A 20,591-nucleotide genomic window follows, 5' to 3' on the forward strand; every position below is an offset into this window, starting at 1 on the left:
AGACAATTCCTCTGAAGATCCTGTTCACTTGATAACAATCAGCGTGCCCTCCCTCTGTATTCTAGTTCTCTTCCAATTCCTTTTATCCACTAAACACCCAACTTCCCCCCACTTTTCCTCTGTGACTGGGAAAAAGAGTAGAGAAGAAAAATGTCATCTGAGGAACAGAAATCGAACAGCCAAACCTCCACCTCTCAATTTTCAAATTGCACTCGTTGAACTCCTTTAATTTTCCTTGTTAAATTTCCGCCTTCTCCCCACTGATGGAGTTCGATACCCAGTTGAAGTCGTTTACTGACCTCCTTCTGTTTCCGTTTTGGCGTAGTAGACTTAAAACAGGTCTTTAGGTAGCCCATGATTCTTTTTCTTAGTCACTCTATTTCACATACTACCCTTCTCTCCTTAGTTTAATATTTCCCCCCCCCCCAAATTGCCCATCTTGCTTCTTACATTTTCTTGTTCCAGCTTTACACCTTTTCTTTTTTCTTTTTTTGTTCTTGTCAGTCCATTCCAAGTTTACCACTATCCATTTGATGCCTTTGTTTCTTATTCTTAAGTTCCAACATTACAGTATTGCCCATTCTGTTATAAAGTTTGATCTATTTATAATTCCTTCTTCCACTTATAGAGTTCATTATCTACAAGTCTGCCATTTTTATTATAGCCCCACTAAACCATGGAGCTTGATTGATTCGATTTAGTCCTTTTGATTTGTGATGGTTCCATAAAATGCTAACCGAGCATTTCAAATTGACTATAGGTCTTCAAGAGCTTGCCCATATTAACTACTTCTGTGATATGATGTCAAGCATGATACAATCTCTATGAGGATAATCGGACATAGAAGAAATTGTGAACAGTGCAACATAAAATTGAAGTGCATTGTTGGATCCAAGTGGTGATTGACAAATCGATCAATGGTCCAATCTTTGCTGTGCAATCACATGAGCAGATTGTGATAGTTGGCTTGGAGATGCATTTGATCATTGCTCGATCAAAGCCTTTGGGGATTCCAACTAGATGGTGTTGATAATCTCATCTTGCAAAACTTATGGGCAGGTTTTTCTCAACATTGGGAGAGTTGATGCAGATATGCTACCTCTGACTGACCTATGCCCAACTGGTTTTCTAAACATAGATGAATTATGTTCAGTTTGAGTCATGGGTCTAGGAAAATATTAGAAATTTCTATTATGTTATTTGGGAAAACCATGTCTTCGTTTATTTTATTCTACTCATTTTTGAAGTTAGTAGCATAGAATAATTAGTTTCTAATTGCTTTTAGTTTCTTTATTTGAATGTCTCGTGGTTAGAAAGTAGTATTATTTTAGGAGTATTTTAATTATCTTAATATTGATGGTAATTCCCCATTGTTAAGGACAGATTGAACAGAATTGATTGAGCCGTGGGTTTAGAGCCCGTATGGTTGTGTACAGGTGCACATTATTCTTTCTTCCCCTGTTCTTCTTATGCATTTTTCTCCTCCCTTGCAACTCCATATTTTCAAGGCCTCCCTGATTCGCTACATGCCCGCTGTCACAGTTTCTGCTGCAAGCTTTGAGGGTTTCTCGGCAACCTGTATTTTGTTTCAGCATTGGTTTGGAGGACTGAATCTCACAAACCAGGGATACAGTGGGTTCTGACTGGAGTCCAAATCTTCCCCTGGTTTGCGAGATATGTGCAGATTTCCTTTTCTTGAATCCAGTCTATATCTCAGTAACCCTTGATCAGAATTGAATGAGACTTTGATGGTTTTCTACTGCTTCCTGGGCCTTCAGTTGACTCCAGTTTCAGCATCTACTGCTTGCTAGATTTTCCTATTGCACCACCTTCTAATTCTCAGCTTTATCATTTATTTTCAGTACGAAGTCAGGTTCCCATTCTGACCAGCAGAGGTCAACCAGATTGGGAGCAGGCCTTCACACCACCAAAGATAGTCTTTGATTAGATTAGAGTCCATTCCTGCAGCTGGTTTGCCTATAGTTTCTTACTATTAAATTTCAGCCTTTTCTTCTAGTTTGTCTTGTGGGTTATTTTGGGGCTAGTAACCATAATCTAGTCTTACATTAGTTCATTTTCAATGTTTTCCATTTTTTACTAGGTTCATTTCTGTATGGTTGTACTACCTATATTTCTATGATATTGTTTCCATGGGTGCATGATGAATCGGTACTGGACTATCTGTTTTTATTTCTACTGTATTTCTTATGGTCTTCATTACAAATTCAAATTTTCTGTTTGGTAGGTAATGAAGAACAGTCTTCCAGATCTATTTGATGCACAGCCAGATTTGCTCTTCCAGCTTGTCACCATGCTGAACCCCTCTGTTTTGCAAGAGAATGGTGTCTCGGTGTACAGTGTACTACAGGTTTGATTTTAGGCATAGGAGTGCATTGTATAGCTCAAGTGCGCATGGTTTTGTTCTCATTCTAATCTTGCCAGGAACTTTTTCACCTGAAATGTTGATAAATATCAAATTCCTTTCACTTCCTTCAAAGGTACTAAGGTAGTGGGGTTCCCGTTAAAAGACTTGGCTCCCTGCTTGAAGTTGAAGCTTCTCTTGTAAAGGTCATAAACGTGATATTCATTTCTCAAAAGAATGTTACCTTCAAAATCAAATTGCCCAAAACTCTCTATGCTGTGACATGCAACACAATGTTGCTGTGATGTCTGGTTCCATATTATTCCATTACCGTATAATAAGAGTTTCATTGTTATGCATCCACTCATCATAAGCCTTAGAATCAGGCATGGTACATGTTGATGTAAGGTTCTTTATGTTACCTTAAGAAGTAATGTAGCTAGTAGACCTTAATTGCTTGACCCCACTAAGATAAATTATTAAAAACTATAAATCTGGTGTAGAAGTAGGCCAACATTTCTATTGGCAAAAAGGAAGTTTCCAAGTTCATGCCCAGGTACTTGTTTCTTCTTGGGTTGTAATCGCTATCTCATTAGGTTCAGCCGCTGTAGCTGTTCGGATTCCACAAACCATTCCGTCCAACCATCAGAATTTCTTTGAATATGTCCTTGAATTCATCGAGACTTGAGCAAAACTCAGATTGGAGAAGAATATGGTCCTTGGGTTCCCTTTATTGGAACTATGTTCCTATTTGTTTTTGTTTTGAACTGATCAGGGGCTCTTTTACCTTGGAAAATCATAAGGTTACCTCATGGGGAGTTAGCCGCACCTACAAATGATATAAATACTATAGTTGCTTTAGCTTTACTCGTATCAGTGGCATATTTCTACACCAGGTCTTACCAAAAAAGGATTGGGTTATTTCGGTAAATACATTCAACCAACCTAATTGTTTTACCACTTAACATCCTAGAAGATTTCTCAAAACCTTTATCATTGAGTTTTCGACTTTTCAGGAGTATATTGGTGGATGAGTTAGTAGTTGTTGTTCTTGTTTCTTCAGTACCTTCGGTGGTTCGTTTACTATTATTTTCGTTGGACTATTTACGAGTGGTATTCAAGCTCTTATTTTTGCAACTTTGGCCACGGCTTATATAGGCAAATCTATGGAAAGTCATCATTGACTTGTTTTATCAACCCATTAAAATTTCACAACCCCGTCCAGTTCATGGGTATTTCACTCAATCCACACCAAACCCCCCAACCAAACGAACAACGGAAACCAACAACCAACACCAAACCCCAAACACACAAACTGCCGAACACCGAACATACCCCCACCCAACGCCAACCCCAGATAATGATCACTTTATCAATGAGTAAGTAGAGAGTCCCCGAGAGCCAGTGAACCAATACAAGGGGATCCTTAAATGTCTCAAGTTTTGGATGAATAAATAATTTAAATTACGAAAAAGGAAAACAAAGCGGCCTTTAAGAGGAAGACCGAAGAGAAGAGATAAGGCCCCAGGAGACAACAATAAGCGTGTTCCTTGGGGCATCATCAATCTGGGAGAGGGTAGAAATTACAAGTCTCGAAGAAACATCAAAGAAGATGGCATTCCAAATCATATCTTTGGAGCGGGATTTGGAAGTCCATCTTTGAAGCTTGCGCTCCCTCCAAAGATGATAGACAGTGGCACAAAACATGAGCTTACCAATCCAATCACAAATGGTAGAACCTAAAAAGTTTCTCAGAATCCAAGAGCAGTCACTAGCAAAACTGAAGGAGTGCCTCGAGCGGGGCCAAATGAAGAATAAAGCTTTTTCCCAGATAGATCTGGAAAAAGGGCAAGAAAAGAAGAGGTGGTCAAGGTCCTCCAAACCGTTCCAGCAAAGGATACAACTTGGGTTAACAGGGATATGGCGGCTAATAAGGAAGGATTGGGTGGGGAGGGCAAGGTTAAGGGCCCTCCAAAGGGTAAGGGAATGCCGGGGAATGTGGCCTTTGAACCAACCAGGGGAGGCCAAGGGGGTTTTGGGTTATGGGCAGGGAGAAGGTTCCAAGCTGAATAAGTGGAGAACGTTTTGGTAGGGGGAGGGGAGCCAAATGTTTTGGTCATTGGGGGAGTTGTAAAGGGTGGGAAGGGAGTCCCAAACCTGTGTGAGGACGGGGAGGAGAGTGGTGGTCCAAGAACCACTGTAAATGAAGGCGGACAAGGGGGTGGATTTGGGGATGCGAGTATTATAGACTGAGTGGGGGCTAAAAAGCGAATAGAGAATGCCCATCAGATGCCATGGGTCAAGCCAAAAGGAAGTAGAAGAACCAATGGAGACTGAAATAAAGATAGCGAGAGAGCGCAGGGGCGCAACAAGATGATTTTCCTCCAGACTCAAGATGGGTTGGATGGCATGGGGACCATCCAGAAGGTGTCTGACTAGAGAAGGAAAGAGTAGACCCATTTGACCCAGTGGAGTCATGCTTTGAAGCAATTTTCCATATAAGCTTGAGAAGACAAGCCAAATTAACATCAGAGATTCGGAGAAATGCCGAGGTTGCCTTCAGAGGTTGGGCGACAGATAGTCGATCAACTGACAGGGTGGATGAAGCGAGATTACTTCAAAGTCCTTTTCTAATTGAGAAAGTTAAATCTAGTTGTACTCGGAAATTCTAATCCAAATTGGATTCCCTAAGTTGAGTCCAAGTAGGTTTTGTAAGTTGAGTTCAAGCGGGTTTCCTGATTGAATCCTAGTTGAATGTTCTTTCAATAATTCATTGTAAGGCTATAAATAGAGCTATCTTGATGTAACCCTGGATTTCAGGGCCAGTAGTAGGATCTTTTCTAAGATTACAGCAGGCAGTCTAGGGCTCATGACTTGCTGTTTGGGGTCAAATCTCGAAGTAGAGCTACAATTATGGACTTGTAACCTTGCAGTTCAAGCCTGGATTTTAAGGACAGCAGCTGTAATGTACTCCAAACACTCAAGGAACCCTGCGGCTAGGTCTGATTAGGTTCCCAACTCTTAGTTCTAGGTATAACCGTATAAGCAGGTATAGTGTTGAGTGTTGACTTGGATAGGGTTTTAAGGTTCGGCTAGGTTAGAAAGAGCTCTGAAATTAAGAGAAAGTACTCTGTTTTATTCAAACTGCAATTGCAGAAAATTTGCAAGTAAAATTAGGTCTTCTAATGTGTTTGGGATTCTGGGATTTGGATTGAAGGTAGAGTAATGGAGGGGTAGGGGTTTTAACTTACTTGGAATAAGGGGGGGGGGAGTTGGACATGTCATTGCTGGACTTGGTGAAGCTTCAAGGCTGCCACAGGCTAGTAGAAGGTGAAGAAGAAATAGAACTGCAGAGTTTATCAAGACCCTCCCCAGGTCATGAGCTAGCTTCCCACGCTCCATGTGTCTGAAATTTTATTAATGCTTCATTGATTTGTTTACAATGAGGTGGAGGCTTTATATAGCCTCACACTTGACGGAAAAAGACTAAGACTCAACCTAGGGAACTTAATTGGAGGATCAAACTAAGGAATCCACTTTGGATTTGGATTCCTTTTACAACTTAACAACTTAAACACAACAATTAGAAACGAGTCCTCTAGATATCTCCTAATCAAAGATAACTTGCAAAAATAAACAACTGACTTCCGGAAGGAATCCTACTTGAAAATTGGATTCTAGTTGCAACTCTTACTCAGACTATTGAGTCTTTAATAACTTGTTAATCAAAGGCTCAAACTTAAAACAAAAGGTAGGTCTGTGTTCCTTGTGGAAAGTAGAGTAGAACTAAGGAAGATCCCTTTCTAATTGTGACTCTTAACCAGACTGACTGTACTACTTGTCCAATCGAAAAACAGAGTAGATTGTTGCTGCTAAAATTATTTTGGGTTCTTCTAGAACACTTTGGAGCCCAAAAGAGGTGGGAAATGACCAAAAATACCCCTACGGTAATTTGGCCAGCTTTTGGTGTCGCATGATTGTGGGCTGGATTTGGGCCTAAAATATGAAGGGCTCTATGGTTGCCAATCCTGATTGCATCACATCGGAGTTTCGAAACCTCAGTTTGTAGGCCAGTTTTGACCAACCTTGAAATCAAGATGGCACCAGTCGAAACTTGGGAATTTTCCTAGTTAGTTTCGACACTAGGTCTTAGGGGGGTCTTAGAGGGGTTTTTTGGGTCTGATTTAAAGCATACAAAAACACAATGACATAGGTAGTTTGCTAAGAAAAACCAATTAGAAGTTATCATTAAAGTGTTAGTATACATGAGAGGTTTGAAGAAATGCAAACTTTATAAAAATTTAACAAATTGTATTGCATGCTACCTATTAAATGTGTTTTACAAAATTACAAATACAAATATACAATAACCAAAAAGAAACTCCTAGGCTTTAGTTCCAAGTTGATTGCCTTGGTGGATCGATCCCTTGAAACGTGTTGTACCTGGATACCTGGACAAAAGCAGGCTATGTTATGGTATGCCTATGCTTCTTTAGGCACTTTGTCACTGCCCTTCTATGGGTGGCCTTGTCAACAGTAGCTAGCTATCCAAGCGTAGGAAATGTGTGATCACCCATTAGGACATGGATTGTAACCCAGTGGTGACGGTTGAACTGGCATTACTGGGTGTGATGGTCTCGATGGATATCCAAATATAAGGACTATAACCATGGAGCAATCAATAAACAAGGTGAAGGAAGGCAAATAAGTGATGATATTTGATTGAAAAAGAGGTTGAAATTTCAGGGCGTGTTTGGTAATGTTCTTAGAAAATGTTTTTGGCGTTCTTTTGTTCTTTGGGAACGGAAGAACAGGTTAGAGGCGTTTGTTAAAACGGTTCGTTCTTTTGTTCTCTAAGAATGGACCGGTCATAAAAGTGGTCTGAAGAACGCCTTTTGCAGAACATCAAAAAGGATTTTTTTACCAAAGAACATAAACGAAAGTGATAGAATTGGTCCCAATTGAAACCTTAGAATGAGTTTATCAAACACCAAATAGTGTTCTGGAAATATTTTTAGAACGGATTTATCAAACGCTTATTTCTAAGGAAAGAATGGTCTTTTGTCATAGAAACATTAAAAAATAATTTTGCATAAGAACTGGTCTCTCAGAACAGAAACATTACGAATGCATACTCAGGTTTCATCCCATCTCTCTTGAAACTAGGGAAGAGTTTCCTCCCCCCTGGATTTGTGTTGATTGGGCAAAAAACTGAAATTTGGTGATTTCTACTAAAATTTGGATTATGATCGCCCCCCTCATGTAAAAGGGCATATTATGAAATTGAACACAATCATTGAAGGAAGACTTGGACTTGTGGGGGAGAGCGCATGGCCTGGGTTATTTGAGTCCTATAGTTTTCTGCAATTTCAGTTTCTGTCCACCTTCTTGAAGCTTATACAGTGCTGGGTTTTCTGAAGTTGTTTCAGGATCTTCAGGAGGAGTTAGCCCAAACCAAGTAAGCATCATCCCCTACCCTTCCTCCACCATAATCCCCTCTCCCAACCTTGCGCAACAGTCCTCCTTTCCCCCCTCTTTCTTGCGGCACTGCGGCATTCCCCCATCAGCGAAAGCCCTACTTCCCTTACCCCTCTGATGTAACCCCAATTTTAGGGTTAGGGTTCCTAGAATAATGTCCCTAAAATTAAGGGTTTGCCCAGAATCTTCCAACAAGTATGTCTAATATTAAGGGATGTTTGGGGTGGGTTTTAGGGTTCACAAGGGTTAATGGGGAGGGGGTTTTAAACTTGAAACCTTGTTGTAATGATAGTTTCAGATCTGTATTTAACAGTTAGGGTTTAGAAACTAGGGGCTTAGGGTTTTAGTTAGGTTAGGAATGGGCTGTTGTTGATATTTTGTAATTTCAGATTTAATCCTAATGGTTTTAGGTTTCCTACTTGGAGTGGGACTCTTGGGGTAGTCAACTAGGATTAGGATTGGGAAGGGGAAGTAGAGTAAGTGTAGGAGATGCTAATCCGAAGTGGGTTTGGAGATTTATGTTGTATTAGAGTTTAGGTTTAGACTAGGTTTTGGGTTGGTCCGATCGGGCTGAAACTGGGAGGGAAGGTCACTGGGGTTAAGGGGATAATATTTCGAAAGTTTGGGGTTTTAGGACCTCCCTTACAATTAATCTCAGGCTTCTCAGCTACTCAAATAAATACTTTAATTTAACCAGACAACTGGTGGAATAAAAGGCTTATAAGAGTCCTTTAAAGGACTCCTATGGACTCAAGAACTCATCTTTAAATCAAACAAGACTCTTGAAAATTATAAAATAGAACTGTAAAATTTTATTCCAGCAAACATTTAGGGTTAGAATTGACCATAATACCACTCTAGGAGTGATGTGAACCCAATTTTAGGGTTAGGTTTTTGATGATGTTTCCCCTAAAATTAAGGGCTGCCGAGAATTGGCCTGCAAAAAGAACTAATATTCTAAGATGTTTAGGTAGGTTTTAGGGTTCTCAAGGGTTTGATAGGGGTCTAGGAAGGTTCAGCCAGGTCTAGGGCAAGAGGGGAGGGTTTTAGAACTCGAAACTTGGCTGTGATGCTGATTCCAGATATGATTTTAACAAGTAGGGCTTGAAAAATAGCGTTTTAGGGTTTCGGTTAGGGTAGGAATGGGGCTGTTGTGGTAATTTTGTAATTTCAGATTTAGTTCTAATGGTTTTAGAGTGTGGGTGAGGGTGTAGGTTGAATTAGGGCTTTGGTCTAGAGGTTAAAGATGAATTGCAAAAATTATAATGAAGAAGATGAAGTGAAGAATTTTTGGAAGTGTTAGGGTTTTAGGTGGAATTAGAGGTAGGGATGGGGTGAGGAGTGACTTGCAATCCAATTAGGCATTGAAGGCAAGGCAAGGGGGTGGGGACTAGGTACCGAATAGGGGAAGGATTCTACTGCTGCCATAGGAAAGAAGAAACAGAGAGAGGGGGCTGAGAGGGTCGGAAAAGGGAGGGGAGGGTTCCTAGGGCTTGCACACAACAGGGAAGGGCTGGGGAAGGGTTAGGGTGTCGTAGGGATGAGGAGAGAGGGCTGGAATGTCTACAGGGGGTAAGGGAGGTTGCTGCCAGGTCACGGCAGCAAAGGGGGAGGGAACTGGGGTTGTGCAGGGACAGGGGACTAGGGAAGTGGCTGGAGGTGAAGGTGAAGGGGGTGGGGATCCTTGCGTGGGTAGGGGAAAAGGGGAAGAGGGGTGGTTACTGGTTAAGCTGCTGTTGATGAGGAATGGTTGCTGGACTTGAAGATGTACTGCTGTAATAGAATCTCAAAAGCTAAAAATCTGCTGTGGCCGTAGGGAAGAAGGGGAAGAGGGGTGGTTACTGGTTAAGCTGCTGTTGATGAGGAATGGTTGCTGGACTTGAAGATGTACTGCTGTAATAGAATCTCAAAAGCTAAAAATCTGCCGTGGCCGTCCCAAAGAGAACCATGCCTTGTTTAGCAGTCGCAACTATCAAATTTTATGAATCCAGACTTAAAACTTACAAAGAAAGAAAAGGCCCATATTTATGGTCTATTAAGAGACTAACACTAAGTGAGATTCCTTTATAGATTAGGATCCCACCACATAATCTCAACCCTTGAAGTAAAATCTAAAACATCCGAAGGTCCCCAGTGGACGCATGCTGAAATAAAAGTTTAAATAAATTAAAACTCTAATAAGCACATGCTAAATTCTTATTTAATTAAAACTCTAGTTGTTTGTTGTCACATGTGCTAGAGTTTTAAAAGACTAAGGTTTCAACAACTCACTCAAAACAAGACTCTTTAACCAACTTGGACTCTGGAATTAAATCCCAGCAACTACTTAGGGCTGAAAATGCCCAAAATACCCCTCCTAGAGGGTTCGGCCAGCCTAGGTAGGCTTCTTAGTGCATCTTTTGGGCCCTACATAGTGTTTTGGGTTCACATCAAGTAGGGTTTCGGTTAGGGGTTGACCCTTGTTCACATCACGCTCTCACCCTATCCCTCCATTAGGATCATACCTTCCTTTCTCCTCTAGCTATCCATTAAATTACATCAAAGCCCCATTCTTCATTAGTTTAGAATTTTTCTGCAAGTCATCTTCAATCTCTAGATCTAGAAACCTGAAGCCTAGTTTCTCTTAGGCACTCATAACTCCTAAACCTCTCAACCAAACCCTAAACCCTTTTAGGATAATCATCTCCCACATCCTCTTTATCTCCCCTCCAAACCATAACCCTTACCCAGAGTCCTAACCCAACTAAGAAACCTAGTTTTGAACCCTAGCATTAGGAATTAATTCTGAAAGTACAGAACAATAAAACAGAATTAATTCTCTCGAGTTTCAGCCTCATTACAGCCTGGCCAAACCCTATCTTCCCTCTTAACCCTAGACCTCCTAAACCTAGACCCAAGGGATGTCAAAACCTAACTGCAGGTTACACTTGAGCAATACAAGCTGCTGTCTGCTACATAATACTTGATTACAGAATTTGTGAACTCTATTCCAGCTTAGAACCCTAAGCCACAGGGTGTATTGGAGTGTACTAGTTGCTGTCCTTCAAGAGTTGACTAAAACCAGACCTAAAACTACAAAGTTAAACCCCGATTTGCTGCTGGTTCTATTAGAGAGGATCCTGAAAACTGGCCCGGACCCTGGGTTACATCCCCTGGAATTAAGTCCTGCCCTATAGATCTTGGAATAAGTTGCCCTCATGCAATTAAGGCTACATCACCTGGGTTCAACTTCAACCTGAGGACTGGTTTGAAACTCGGTGCTGAAATCACAACCAGATCCAACACATTTTGCTTTAGGGCCCCACTGAGAACAGCTCCAAACCTTTGCAAACTAGCCGTAGGAGAGAGCCTCCAACAGTCAGATACCAGAAAGGGAGAAACCCTAAAATTGCACAAGGCAAAAGTTTACGGAAAAGCCTGAAAATTTTAACCTTCTACTTGTGCAGTGTAGGGCTTCGTCCTGAATGTATAATTTGTAAACATCATCCATGCCAGTACTTCCAAAATGGAAGCAATCATCACCAATATTGGAAATCCTATTCTTCATTTATTACTAACTGGGGGTTTGTAGTAGAAAAAAGTCAGCAATCGGTGGCCTTATACTTCACAAAAGGGTATAGAGAAAAGGATTTTGCTCACGTTTGGGTTGAATACTCCATCGAGGGATACAGGATATATTTATGTTAATGAAATACTATTAGGTATGAGTGGACCAGTATATCCCTGATGTAACAACTATTGCAATTTTCAGATGAGCCCTTAAACAATCCATTTAATACCTAAAATATCCCCTGCAGTTATGCTAAAAAGGAAAAAATGCACTCTTGATGTATTTCTTCTTTCATATGTTAAAAAGGAAAAGGTTAAGAGTATCCTGCTCTTAATAGTTAATACTGGTTTGTTCCTATAATGATCCTGTTGTAACTTGCTATTGAAATCTTGCTGGCTTTACTGGTTTGAGATCATTTCTGCATTTTCATCTTTCATTGTAATGCAAAAATCATGATTGACTATCCATTTAAGAGGGATATCCAATTTGAGCCGTGCTTTAGTTTTGATTATGTATATGAATTCATAAATATCAAACTTTAAATAGGACTGGATGGTACTTTTATTGTATTGTAGAGAACCATCGAAAACTTCTGGTTTAATGTGGTTTATATCTTAGGTGCTTCTACTTCTATGGTACTACTAGACCAAAATTAGTTTGGTACTCTCTTTCTCTGATGTACTTAATCCTGTTTTCTTCTTTTGTAATATTTTAATTTTCGGTGAGCTGCTCACTTGTCCAGTCTAATACATATATAACTGGCCATTTACTTCTATGAGTTTCGTAACTCCTTTTCTCCTATGAATCTTTGGTAGTGATTTCTTTGATTTCTTGAATGAAATTTATTAATTCAAGTATCTGCTTTCTTCCATGTCAGGAGCCAGGAAACTTTGTTATAACTTTTCCCAGATCTTTCCATGGTGGTTTTAATTTTGGTGAGCCTGTTGAACAGTCTTCACAGCTTTCTATGGGCTTTTCATTATTTTTAGTGATAACTAGCTCCTAAAGGTTCCATTTAGCACCTTATCTTTTCACTTTCAGGCTTAAACTGTGCTGAGGCCGTGAATTTTGCCCCTGCTGATTGGCTTCCTCATGGTGGGCTTGGGGCAGAACTGTATCGGTTGTATCACAAAGCTGCGGTTTTATCTCATGAGGAGCTTGTCTGTGTGGTAGCCAAGGTTTGGATCCAAAATCCGTGAAGTTCTGAAATGCTGAAAAGAATGTGTAGAAATGTTATTACTTATCAAAGAAATAAGAAGAATGTACAGTTATTAACAGTATCTCCATTGAGTATGCTCTGCAAGAGATGACTGTACAAAAAATTGTTGTTTTGTTTTTTAGGGTGGGGTTGGCTGCTTTTATATCTTCTGTATTCATCTGTAGCTTGTTTGCAGTCTGTCAATGTTGAATCACTGACTTGCAGCTGTAGCTTGCATCAGTACTTGCTCATTTTATTTTCCCTATAGTTATTTCTTGGACACTATTTTTATTCAGCTGCAGATTGGTAGGTGTAAAATCCTGCATTTAGTTTTCCCTTCTAATCTCATTGTAAATGAAGGCTACCTCTTATTTCTTTATAGGACTAATGATCTTGTTTTCCCTTTTTTTTTTCTTCTTCCAATTGTTTGCCACATCATTTTGATGGCTGTATTTTTGATGAATTTAGCAGAATGGTTGTGATAGCAAAGTATCACCTTATTTAAAGAAAGAATTGTTGAGAATTTTTAGCAAAGAGAAAACTTGGAGAGAACGACTCTGGAGATGTGGCATTGTCAACTCGTCTCCTATTTCTCCAAAGAAGAATCCTGAATTTGTGGGTACTGAAGAGGTAATTATGTTCTTGCTGCTGTTGCCTGTGGCTCTGTACTAAGTCAATGACCTGGATATGATTTTCGGGTAACTTTTGTAGGATCCTACATGCATAATATGCCAGCAGTACTTGTATCTTTCGGCAGTAGTTTGCAGCTGTAGACCATCTACTTTTGTGTGTCTAGAGGTATGTGAAATCGGCGATTGCTTTGGTAACATTATTTGCTAATTTCCTTATAAAAGATAAAATTTTCCTGCATTTATGGTCGTTTTCCTTCAGAAGTCTAATGTTAAAAGATTCTATGCGGAATCATTTCCAAGAATCTTAAACCCTCAACCACCCCCCCATCCTCACCAAAAAATGAAAAAGAGAAAGAAAAAGGATTTCCTGTAAAGGAGTTTATGGCGTTATGTTTTTTGGTGACTTAAACGAACGAGGGAACCCCAGCTAAATTGGGTTGGCTACATGGATCCTTCCATTCCAACAGCTCTATTTTGCAGTCATTTGGTGATGTTCTTTTGAGATGATTCTCGTGATTGCATGTTCCAAAAGAATATTTTGAGTGGAAATGCATTTGACAATTCTGGAGTTGATTTTGTCTTTCTAGTTTCTGCTGAACAAACTGCCCCAGAAACTATTGAAGAACAAAAATCGAACTAAAGTGTTTCCAATCTCTCTCTTCATTGGCTTGTTGCCCTCCTCACCTGGATATGCCACACGCATACTCTGCACCACCACCACCACCATTTCCTCTGTTATAGTGGTATATTCTACTGACCTGACTAGTCTTCTTTCTTCTCTTTCCCCACAGAAGTCATCAACCTTTTCCACCATGATTCTTCCATATTACCTGAGTAGCGTGGTCAAGTCATTACCTGAGAATTTTTGAAGACTATTGGTTAAGGATCATGGAGATTTATTCTCTGGTTTGGACTCTTGATACAATAAGTTGAACCTTTTCTATTCCTTGATTCCTGACAGTGCCTTGGAAAGCACTGTCATCTTTTTTTTTTGACTTTTCTGCTGCTAATATTCTTCATAAATGTCTGAGTGAAGGGGTAATTTAGTGAATGTACTATCAATCTCGATTGAAAAAATTGGGTTGGGCTTCCAAATGAAATGAGTCTCAAAATATTTATTTGGCACAGAAAGCAGTTCAGTAGGTCCAATTGAGAATTCACCCCCAAAAAAAAAAAAAAAAAAAAAAAAAAAAAAAAGAAAAGAAAAGAGAAAAGAAAAAAGGAAAAAAATATGTCCAGTTGAGATCCTATTTATGGAAGGTCTGGTGTATTCTTGATGTTCTTTCATTGGGACCCATCTTCCACACGTAATTTGATTGCAACATTGACTGGTGTCATTATCATGGATATGGAAAATGGTAAATACCTTTTTGATGAGTTCTTAGGGTGCCTTTAGTTTCTAGATAATCATCCACTATAGCTCTTTTCTTGATCATCTTTCTTGGGTTTCATGGGTTGGGCAGATTTATGGTTCAATCTTGACTTCAGACCCTTCAGTGCTGTTTCATTTCCTTCATTTTCCTCTTAAGGTTAGAAGTAGGATTTTTGTTTGGGGAATCTACCAAGGTCTGAAATATTGCCGACATTTTTGTGGGGGTTTCAGTCAAATTTTGCCCCCAGTTTTGGGGGGTATTTTGGCCTAATACAATTATAGGTCAATCAGCTTTACTTTATGCATTTCAATCAATCTTACGTTATGATTTGGTTTTCAATTATAATTTAGACTGTATACATATGTTTATGAGTCAAACTGTCAAACAGGTTATCTGTCTTAGTCTTTGGAAATGTTAGTTTAGCATTGTTTTTAGTGGCTATAAACAGGTTGATACTGAAGGGAACTATCACGTGCCCTGGTTGGGTGTCTGTAATGTGTGTCCCATCAAGCTTGTGAAAACTGGGGTTGTGACAGAGGTAATCAACCTTACCTTATAATTTCAATCAACCTTATCAATCTTACCTTAGTATTTCAATCAACCTTATCAATCTTACCTTAGTATTTCAATCAACCTTATCAATCTTACCTTAGTATTTCAATCAACCTTACATTTCAATCAACCTTACTTTATGATTTGGTTTCCAATTATAATTCCAATCAACATTGCCTTATAATTTCAATCAACCTTATCAGCTGTACCTTATAATTTCAATCAACCTTACCTTATAATTGCTGGTCAATCAACCTTATCTTATAATTTCAATCATATCTTTGGTTTCCAATTATAATTTCAATCAACATTACCTTATGATTTGGTTTTCAATGATGCATTTCAATCAACCTTACCTTATGATTTGGTTTCCAATGATGCATTTCAATCAACCGTACCTTATGCATTTTAATTGTAATTTGGTTTTTAGTTATAGGTCAATTAAACCTTACCTTATCTTATGTATTTCAATCAGTCAACCTTATCTTATGCATTTCAATCACATCTTTGGGGGTGTTGCGGTCAATCAATCTTACCTTATGCATTACAGTCACATCTTTGGGGGTGTTGCTGCCTGTCAATCAATCTTACCTTATGCATTTCAATCACATCTTTGGTATAGGAGGCAATCAATTGTAGATGGAAAATGCAGAAAAGTCAAAGCAAAATTCGCCAAAACAGGGTTAAATTTTCCCTGAAACTTCCTTATAAAATCAAAATTATCATCAATATATCGCAATTTTTTGAGAGATTTGTGTGAATTTCTAGCTGATATATTAGCAACTTATTGTAAAACTCGTTTCGCCCCTTCATGTCGTGTCGCCCTTTATTGAAACAATGCAATTTGCTGAAACTTCATATCATGGTTGTTACTGAGATGAGGTTATTCCTAAAGTTTTTATTATAGATTGCAAATCCATTTTTTAATATATATGGAGGTATAGAGATGTACGCTATGGTTGTGATTTTGGTGGTGGTATCGGTGGTATAGGCTTTGAGGATCTGGGTGGATGGGATTAGGCTTAGCAGCATTATCGCCTCACTGGATTTACATGCATCTCCCCTGAGGTATGGTGTAATTACATTTTCTGCTGTTGAACTTTAAGGATTTAGAATGACATGTGTCACCCATGTTTTCCAAAATAATTAATAGTTAGGCCCAAGCTATTTGAATTATAACTTTGTTGACCAAAATGCGCTTAATGCTAAGCTAGACCATAAAAGTAATTGGGTAAAAATATTTGTTTTTATTAATGTTAGTTTGGGGCTGAGGTCAAGGAGAGGGAGAGGAGAGTGAGGGGGAGAAGGACATTAAGCGGGTTTTTTTCTTTAATGAAAAACACTACTTTTAATAAAATAATTTTATCTTCATCATTTTGGTCAACAAAGTTATGATTCTAACCACTTGGGTGCCAGTATTGAGAAAAATGGGTGGTAAATGTAATTTTAATAGTTTGATAGGTGAAAATGTTATTACACCACACCTCAAGGGAATAATTTGTAACTGATGGGTGAATGATTGAAAGGAAAGAAATTCAAAATTGCTCAAGGTTACAAGTACCTCTCCACCATGTAGAATACATAACATAATTCCAATTTAATGTCACACCTAGAGAATAGAAACGTTTAGAGAATAGAAACATTACCAAACAGGGATACAGATATCATGGATTCTTATTGAGAGATTGCTTTCATGATCATGCTTGAACATTCATAGGTTTCAAGGTATCATTCTATAGGCCGTAGTAACAAAGTGGTTTTCTAGTATGAGAAGATCTTTTGCGATTTTGCCTTGTTTTTTTGTGACTCTTCCTTTTTATTCCTTAATTCTTTTACCTTTCTCCTCCCCCCTTTTTGGTAGTATCAAAATGAAAGTCAGGATTGATCCTAGTTGTCACGACAAAGGTTTAAAGTATCAGTAGGATCGGGTGTTTTTAATAGATGTATCGTACAAATTGTAGATACGTATCGAATGGTAACAAAATGTAATGTATGAAAGCAATAAAACGCATAGAAGTGATCAAAATGCACATGGAAATACTCTTTCTGAACAAAAAACAATATAGATAGATTATATATGACAAGCGTCATGCATAAACACAAAGATGAAGAATAATCTATAACCTTACCATTCCATTGAATTGATATTGTTATAAAAGGGTTTCTTACATGTGGTGATAGTTTATGGCCATGTGAAGTATTTGGTGTTGTTCTAGAGCTCCTTGATTAGGTTTTTAGTTCGATAGTCTGAAAAACCAAGATTTAATGGAAGATTTTAGATTCTTTTTTGAGGGTTTTCCTTCATTTTCCCATTAGAATAGGAATTGTTTTGGTCAGATGAGTGACAATTGGTTTTTATGGAATCTATTAGTAGTGTCGGTATGTATTGAGATGTATCGGCTGATATATATTGAGACATGTATTGGTGCAGCTGTTGAACCTTATACTGAATGTATCAATGCCATCGGGATGTATTTGTCATAATGTGTCGTATCGCTCATATTGGCCGGTACGTTTTGATACAATCTAACAATTGTCATTTTAAGAATATAAAGAAACACATTGGTGTTTATTGTATTTGTAGTGACCGATAACAATACATATTGTATTGATAGATACTTTAAACCATGGTCACGGTGGTGAAAATCATTTCCAGGGGCAGCATTGGGCCTATGGTCAGTTCCCCAAGCCCTAAGGACCCTTATCATACCAGGGGTATTTTGGTCATTTTTGTATAATTTATGAGTCTTAGTTATGGGATCATTGGGCCCAGCATGTTTGTAGGACCCTAAATAAACTTTTATAAATTAAGTCATTATTTTGTAAGTTACTGAAGAGTCCTTGTTAGTGTTGGATTCGTAAGTTCCCCTAGTTTCAGTCTACTTCTAAGATGTAAAGGATTCCTTGTTAGTGCTGGCCGGTACATTTGATACAATCTGACAATTGTCATCTTAAGAATATAAAGAATCACATTGGTGTTTGTTGTCTTTGTAGTGACTGATAGATTGGTTCGTACCTATTGTGTTGATAGATACTTTAAACCATGGTCACGGTGGTGTAAATAATTTCTTGGGGCAGCAAGTTATTGAAGAATCCTTGTTAGTGCTTAATTCGTAAGTTGTAAAGAAGTCCCCTAGTTTCAGTCTACTTCTTGTAGGGATTTCATATCTAGTCTTAGTTTCCAATTTGGATCCTTCTAGAGTGAGATATGATACGGTTGTTGTGCAAGTAAGAGTCTTTAGTTAAGTAGGAGCTTAAATTTGACTTGGATTGCAAGTTAGAATCCAAGATGGTTTCCTAAGTTGAGTCCTAGTGTCTTTCCTTTTTTGAGGCTGTAAATAAGCCTGCCTTCATCCTCCGTAATCAGTAAGTTGATTTGAGTTAATAAAATTGAAGGCAAGTTAGAGAAATCGCTGGCTCCTGGAGGGGGCTTGCTGCAATTTCAAGAGTGTTAATTCTGCAGTTCGTCTTCTATTTCATTGAGCTTCTTCAACCCCAGCAGCTCCTTCCGCAAGTAACTACAATACACCCCAGCCCCAACCCAGCCCCTCTTCTTCACCTTGCATGCCCCGCACAACCCTTCCCCTTTTCCCCTTCTTACCTTCAGTAGCAGCAGCCTCCCTCCCATCAAAACCCTAGATTCCGTACCCCTTTCTTAGCCTCCCTTCCCCTATAGGATTGCACCCTCCCCTGAATTCCTAGTTTTACTTTCCTCATTAAACCTTCTTCCCTTAGGTTTTGTAATTTTCTGCAATTCATCTTCAACCTCTGGAAACCCTAAAACCTTGTTTTACTAAAACACGTATAACTCCCTAATCCCTTAGCCAGACTCTAAACCCTTTTAGGATTACCTTCTCCTAGACTTTCTCTACCTCCCCCTTCGAACCCTAACCCTAGTCGACAACTCTAGAATCCTAATCCAAATTGGAGACCTAAAATTGAAACCTAACCCCTTCGGATCAAATCTGAAATTACAAATAATAACAACAGTTTAAACCCCAGCCTAGCTGAACCCTAGAATCTGTCCAATTAACCCTACAATCCTTGAAAACCTTACCAAAACTAGAATTTAGACCTTAAACCATAAAATGCAGTTCTGAAATCCCAGTTACAGCAAGGTTTCAAGCTTTAAAAGTCTTTCAACCCTAAGCCTGGTTGAATCCTACCAGACTCTAGCCCAACCCTTACCAGCCCTAAACCCATCATCCACTGTGGGTATTTTCTGCCCTAATAGAATGCTGATTCTCAAGGGAGAGGATCCTGGAGTGAGCTTGATTCTAGGGCATTATTCCAGAAACTATACCTAGAACTTGGTTCACATCAGGGTGCCTAGGGCATCCAAATCACTGCAGAAGGTAAAAATAGCAAGGTGAATGGGCCCATCTCCTGGGCACCTTGACGATTGTGAAAGTCACGGGGCTTACATGCCATAATTCTGGTCAAAATCCTGCATTGTGCTAAGATGCAGCTAGTTTAGTTTGTCAAAACTGGTAAATTTGGCAAAGTCTCGTTGGTTTCGACCTAGTAGTCTATGCAAAATACCGGTGCAATGCAAAACTAAAATACTTCATTTTAATCCATTTAATGGGGGACCCAAACAGCGACCAAAATACATAATTTCATGAGGCTTTGTTGGCTAGAAGGGTTGTGTTTTGGTTAAACCTTTTTTGGTATGCATCAATGCTATCAAGATCGCTCTGTGGTTTTTATTGAGCTTGTCTTCTTGTTTCTTGCTTTGCTTTTTTTCATTTTGTAAATTTAATTGTTCAATTGAAGACGATGACACTTATTAAATCATTGTTTTTGCACCTTGATCAGCTCCAGTGTAGTTTCTCCGTTGTCCTTATGAATGATCTGCTGTAGATATTGGTTGTTTTAGGTTTTTAAAGACAATGTCATCCGTGGTTAGTTATTAGATATAATGTTTTTGCAACACATCATTCTCAAATCCACTTATTTGTTTCTCTTGCAGCATTGGGGTCATCTCTGTGAGTGTAGTCCCAGTAAACATTGTCTTCTTTATCGCCACACACTTTCTGAATTAAATGACTTGGTGCATATGATGGATGGACGTAATCTTCAGCTCACACCCCGAAGTAGAAGTCCACGGAGGCAGTTTGCAAATTCGAAAGAGTCATCTGCTATGAGAAAAAAAGTACCCTTTTCTCTGTGCTGCAACTTTTAGCCAATTTTTACTATTTTTTTCTTTTCTTATATTGTTCCTTTCCCTTGGGTTCTCGTAACATATTCAGTTTCAACTCTGAATATAATGAAATGAATCTGTCCTTTTCTTTAATAGATACTTTATTTCCCTCTGAAACCAAGATCCTTCATAACTTTGTGTTCTAGCATCTAAAACTAATGAAACTTGGTAGCAAGACCTAGACAGCCAGCTCTAGACTCAATCCAAGTTTCATCTCATTTCCACATCATTAAGGCTACATAA

General features: G+C 38.9%; 1 protein-coding gene across 2 annotated transcripts in view; it reads left to right on the forward strand.

Moving 5' to 3' along the window:
• The window catches only part of LOC149030021 (transcription factor jumonji (jmjC) domain-containing protein), a 130,127-nt gene that overhangs the window by 24,179 nt on the left and 85,357 nt on the right, over window positions 1-20,591 (forward strand). Inside the window, exons 3-8 of one of the 2 annotated variants that reach the window (XM_089142343.1) lie at window positions 2,246-2,368; window positions 12,268-12,325; window positions 12,432-12,568; window positions 13,057-13,218; window positions 13,300-13,386; window positions 20,118-20,300. In XM_089142343.1, the coding sequence (XP_088998469.1) occupies window positions 2,246-2,368; window positions 12,268-12,325; window positions 12,432-12,568; window positions 13,057-13,218; window positions 13,300-13,386; window positions 20,118-20,300 (750 nt within the window). The remainder of the gene's footprint in view (window positions 1-2,245; window positions 2,369-12,267; window positions 12,326-12,431; window positions 12,569-13,056; window positions 13,219-13,299; window positions 13,387-20,117; window positions 20,301-20,591) is intronic. The other variant, XM_089142344.1, reaches the window with a different exon arrangement.

The sequence above is a fragment of the Hakea prostrata genome, chromosome 1, assembly GCF_041222555.1.
Source record: "Hakea prostrata isolate BN-2017 chromosome 1, UWA_Hpros_2, whole genome shotgun sequence".
Lineage (NCBI taxonomy): Eukaryota > Viridiplantae > Streptophyta > Magnoliopsida > Proteales > Proteaceae > Hakea > Hakea prostrata.